This window comes from Piliocolobus tephrosceles, chromosome 16 (genome assembly GCF_002776525.5).
Source record: "Piliocolobus tephrosceles isolate RC106 chromosome 16, ASM277652v3, whole genome shotgun sequence".
Lineage (NCBI taxonomy): Eukaryota > Metazoa > Chordata > Mammalia > Primates > Cercopithecidae > Piliocolobus > Piliocolobus tephrosceles.
In genome coordinates, this window is record NC_045449.1 from 49865554 (window position 1) to 49870878 (window position 5325).

The 5325-nt window shown below is 43.0% G+C and overlaps 1 protein-coding gene across 1 annotated transcript in view; it reads right to left on the reverse strand.

Moving 5' to 3' along the window:
• Window positions 1-459: 459 nt before the first annotated feature.
• KRT40 (keratin 40) overlaps window positions 460-5325 on the reverse strand; it is an 8993-nt gene continuing 4127 nt past the window's right edge. The window contains exons 5-9 of the mRNA XM_023204178.1: window positions 4490-4646; window positions 3185-3346; window positions 2980-3105; window positions 1288-1508; window positions 460-781 (exon numbers count right to left, since the gene is read on the reverse strand). Coding sequence (XP_023059946.1) covers window positions 682-781; window positions 1288-1508; window positions 2980-3105; window positions 3185-3346; window positions 4490-4646 — 766 coding nt within the window. The 3' untranslated portion in view covers window positions 460-681. The remainder of the gene's footprint in view (window positions 782-1287; window positions 1509-2979; window positions 3106-3184; window positions 3347-4489; window positions 4647-5325) is intronic.

Consider the following 5325-nt stretch of genomic DNA (forward strand, 5'->3'; position numbering starts at 1 on the left):
AAGAAAGATTACACAAGTGTGTGCATATGTTAGTATGATTACAGCTGTGTGGAAAAATCTATCATAAGAAAGAAAACCGGAAGAAAGTACCCCAAAATATTGACTATGGCTGTTTCGAAGATGAAATCTTAAGTGACCTTTTCCCTTTTAATGAGCCAAATTACAAAAAAGAGAATCTAGTACTTTTATAATCAAAAAATACATTTTATCATATTCTATTCCTAATTTTTTTTCTCAGAAAGATACGCACAACTGTTTTCTAAGATATATGCCATTTTGCCTGGGTTCATTAATGTATTTGTATTTGAGGAGTTAAAAAATATTTTCAGCCTGGGTTTATGTACATTGAAACTATGGTTATGGGTTTAGATGATTCCCTTGCCATAAAATGAATATTCTATCAACAGTAATTAGTCATAGAGCTATATTTACCATGCGAAAGGAGTAAAACATGTTTTATTTGGAGATGAGCAAGAACGCTTTATGGGCTCCCAGCATACCACAAATAAGCCGGAAGGAGAGGAAATAGTAAAGCAGAAAGACTGAGGATGCCTGGAGGGCAATTCCAGGATATGAGCGCCCCCTGGATTTGTGATTCCTGTTTGGACGCCCCTGGTTGAAGCCCCATCTCCTTTCTAGGATGCTGCTGGCTTTGATTCCTCTACCTGCTATCCTTAACATTCACAAACAGCAGTTTTCAACCGTGCAGATGACATAGGCTGAGCATGGCTCACAAGTGTTGCTCGAGGTGCATGTGGTCGAACATGGGTTACAGGAAAGCCTGGGGAAAAATCGATTTTAAAACAAGCTTAGCAAGGGAATCTTGATAAGATGGCAACTCAGAAAAATCATGTCAAAGTTTGCCCACAAATTATGTTCTGAAAAAAACTCTGCACAATAGCATTGACTGAAGCCTGTTTCTTCTCTGCACCCAGAATTGCCACTTCATGTTCACTGTAGCAGTGGCAGTTGAATAGTATTTTATATTTTTTCTTGATTTTGTGAATGTTATCTCAGGCCTATTCCTGATTTTCCTTTAGTGGAAAACAGGAACAAAGGGAGATGTCAGCATGAAATGTTACACTAATAATTAATCTGCCTTTAGAATATTTTAAAAATATCTCTGGTGTCATGTGCTTAACCTCAGCCACTTTTCAGCCCTCTTTTAAAAAGATTCCTTAACACATTGGGGAGGTTTGAACTTGTCCAGACCTTGGGAAAACAGGATTCTTTTACATCAGCCTCTTTGTGACTCTGGGGGATTTCATGAGTAACTGTGGAACTTGCCTGCTGTCCTCACTGTCCAGCAGGCCCCGGTACGTGTTGATCTCGCCCTCCAGCCGGGCCTTCACGTCCAGGAGCACCTGGTACTCCTGGTTCTGTCGCTCCAGGTCACAGCGGATCTCGGCCAGCTGGTTCTCCACGTTATCGATCAGGCACTGAATCTGGGCCAGCTGGGAGCTGTACTGGGCCTCAGTTTCTGCCACGGTGCATTCCAGAGATTCTGTCTGCAGGAGGAAACGTTGTCCAAAGGACCATGAAGTGCAGTCTCTCGGGCCAGAGTGCCTACGTTCAAATCCTTGCTTACCCTTTTCTAGCTATGTGACCACTGGCAAATTATTTAGCTTCTGTGAGTCTCAGTTTTATTCTCTATATAGTGGGGAATGCAAAGTATTTGTCTCATTAGAGGGCTGTGAAGATTAAGAGTTAATATGTGTAAAGCATTTAGAACAGTGCCAGCCGTACTGCCACTGTTCTGCATGTCAGCTATCACTGCCACCACTATGACTACAGCAATACATGACTTATTTGTGAAGCTTAAGGACTATCAACAGCATGTGAGAGGAAAGATTGAGTTTGGACTCTTGGCAGGGAGGGGTAGTATGGTGCTGTTAGGAGAAGAGGCTCTGGATATCCGAGGCTGGGAAGGGCATATGTGTGGTAAGGGGATGAAGAGAGGTTGGTTAATGGGTGCAAACATACAGCTAGGCAGAAGGAATACGTTTTCATGTTGGACAGCAGAGAAGGGTGACCACAGTTAACAACAATACACTGTGCATTTCAAAATAGCTAGAAGAGAGGGCTTGAAATGCCCCCAACACATAGAAATGATAAATACTTGAGGTGATGGATGCTGTAAATATCCTGACTTTATCGTTACACATTCTATGCATGTTACAAAATATCACAGCTTCTCCATAAATATTTACAAATATTGTATATCGATAAAAATAAATTTAAAAAGAGAGAGAGAAGAGGCTCTGGGATTCAACGACCTGAACTCAGCTTCCAAGTTTGCCTCTTAGAATTGCATCCTTTGCAGGTTACTTAATCGGAGTCTCAGTGTTCCTTATCTGTGTCATGGGATAAAGGTATGTATCCCGTGAAGTTACTGTGAGGCTTAAATGAGCACAGTGCCTCTCACAGGATGAATGCTCAGCTATTGTTCTCCTAGGTATTCTGCTCAGGACCTAATGACATGCACACAGTGGTGCTTGGCCAGAACCGGTTCATGTCATCTTGGACGCATGGTGTTCTTGTTGCTTGAGTGGGGTGGGGTGCAGTGAATCAGGTTGAAGTATAGATCCTGTAGGGAAACTGTAGGATGAAATGTTTGAAAATGATTCTTTGTTTTAGGTATAACAGTGAGCCTGGAAAACCGGCCTGAATCAAATGAGAATTAAAACCTGCTGGAATGCTTAAGTGACCATGGCCTGGAGGTTTCTCTCTTGCTCTGCTTCTCCCTCCCTGTCTCTGGAGCCTGCTGCAGCATCAGACTCAAGCCCAGGAGTGAAGGTAAGGCATCTTAGAGGGACAACACAAGCTGTGGACCTGTCACTTCTGCTTCTATTAATAGCTGGGTAAATGGCAGTACTTGGGAAAGGCAAGGAAATGTGACCCCTGAATATGGAAGAGGGCTTAGCATCTCAGAGCCTGACTTATCAGTGACATAACGGACACTGCCTTTGCCTCACGCACCAGGCTTTGCTGTGCTTGGAGCTCAATTTCCAGAGCATTGGCTGTGCGTTTCAGTTCCAAGATCTCCGTCTGGCAGCCCTGCAGCTGCTCCGCACTGGACAGTTGCTGCTGATTCAGCTCTTCTGTCTGAAACACAGGCACCATTAGAGAATTCACAAAAGGCAGAAGCCTGTAACCCTGCTATTTTTTCAATCTGGGTGCTGACCTGAACAGCGAACCATTCTTCGGCTTCTCTGCGATTGTTGGCAAGCACCGTTTCATACTGACAGCGCATCTCATCCAGGACCCTGTTGAGGTCAAGGGTGGGGGCAGTGTCCAGCTCCACACTGAGGCGGTCGCCAAGCTGTCCACGAAGCAAGTTGACTTCCTGAAAGTGGGATGGCATAAAGAATGTCACAGAATGATGGGGAAAAATCCATTTGACATCCAATGGCATTCTACTTCTGTTTTGTGGAGTAGTAGGTAAAAGTGTGAGTTTTTTATTCCGATTATCTGGGCTGAATCTCTTTTTACCACTTAGAAGGGCCTCAATTTCTTCATCTGTAAAATGGACATAATAATCGGACATTTTTCCAGAAGATTATTGTGAGATCTAGAAGAGTTAATCTACACATAATTAACTTATAAAAGTTAATTATGACACATAGTAAGGTGTCAATAAATGTTAGCTATGATTGTCATCAACAAATATTCAAAGAGCATCATTCAGCTTTTCATTTTCTAGCTTTATCAATGTATCAATCACTTTATATTTTATGACTTTTAAAAGTTTATAAATGCGGAATATTTAAAAATACTGGTCCAGATAGTGCATGAGTCCTTATCCCTTTCTTGAAATGGACTTCACAGTCTGTTTCTCAGACTGATTTTCATACCCTGTGGATTGGAGCTAGGGGTGGCATAAAGCCTCCAAAGGAAGCCCTTTGTGAAGTTACTCACCTCCTCCACAAAAGGCAAGGGCAGGAGAAGAGTTTGGTTCCTTTGTCTGGCACTGTCTAGGGGCTATTTCACATCTTAATTCAGAGACACGCTGGAATGATCAGGTTGAATAGTAATAATGCCTCGAGTAGTTTTTCACTTTTTTGTTTGTTTGTTTTTTGAGATGGAGTCTTGCTCTGTTGCCCAGGATGGAGTGCAGTGGTGAGATCTTGGCTCACTGCAACCTCCGCCTCCTGGGTTCAAGCTATTCTCCTGCCTCAGCCTCCTGAGTAGCTAGGACTACATACACCCACCACCATGCCCAGCTAATTTTTGTATTTTTAGTAGAGACGGGGTTTCATCATATTGGCCAGGCTGGTCTCGAACTCCTGACCTTGTGATCCACCTGCCTCGGCCTCCCAAAGTGCTTGGATTACAGGCCCGAGCCACCGCGCTTGGCCCTACCTGGACTAGTTTTATTCCAGCTTAAGCAACATCTGCCCAAATTTGATTTACAAACATCAACAGATCATCTGTCAGTGTTAAGTATGTTACTCTCGGAGTCCTTCAGTGGCGTTGCCGCTTTCCTTACCTCTTCATGGTTTTTCTTAAGGCAAAGGAGATCTTCCTTCAGAGACTCCACATGGGCCTCCAGATCAGATTTGCACAGGGTCAGCTCATCCAGGATCCCATGCAGGCCACTGATGTCTGCCTCTAACAGCTGGCGAAAGGACAGTTCACTCTCATACCTTTCACAGCAAAAGAGAAATCCAACGCTTACTTTGCTGAATGCTGTGCAAAGTGTGGGGATACATAGAGGTTCGACACATGGACCTCAGGAAGCCATGTGCATAATTTCTCTTAATTCCTAAGTAATGATAAATTCAAGCTTGTAAAACATTCTTGACTTTAAAATATTATAGTTCTTATTAAAATAATCAATAATAATAATATAATCTTATTAAAATATTATATTCTTGAATTTAAAATATTTGTGTGTGTGTGTGTGTGTGTGTGTGTGAGAGAGAGAGAGAGAGAGATTGAGAGAGAGAGAGAGCCATAAATTATTTTCAAATTAAAATTAAGGCTGGGCGTGGTGGCTCATGCCTGTAATCCCAGCACTTTGGGAGGCCGAGGTGGGCGGATCACCTGAGGTCAGGAGTTCAAGACCAGCCTGGTCCACATGGTGAAACCCCATCTCTACTGAAAATACAAAAATTAGCTGGGTGTGGGTGGCGGTGCACGCCTGCCTGTAATCCCGGCTACTCAGGAGGCTGAGGCAGGAGAATCGCTTGAACCCAGGAGGCAGAGGTTGCAGTGAGCTGAGATAGCGCCATTGCACTCCAGCCTGGGCGACAAGAGTGAAACTCCTCAAAATAAGTAAATTAAATTAAATTAAATTAAATTAAATTAAATTAAATTAAATTA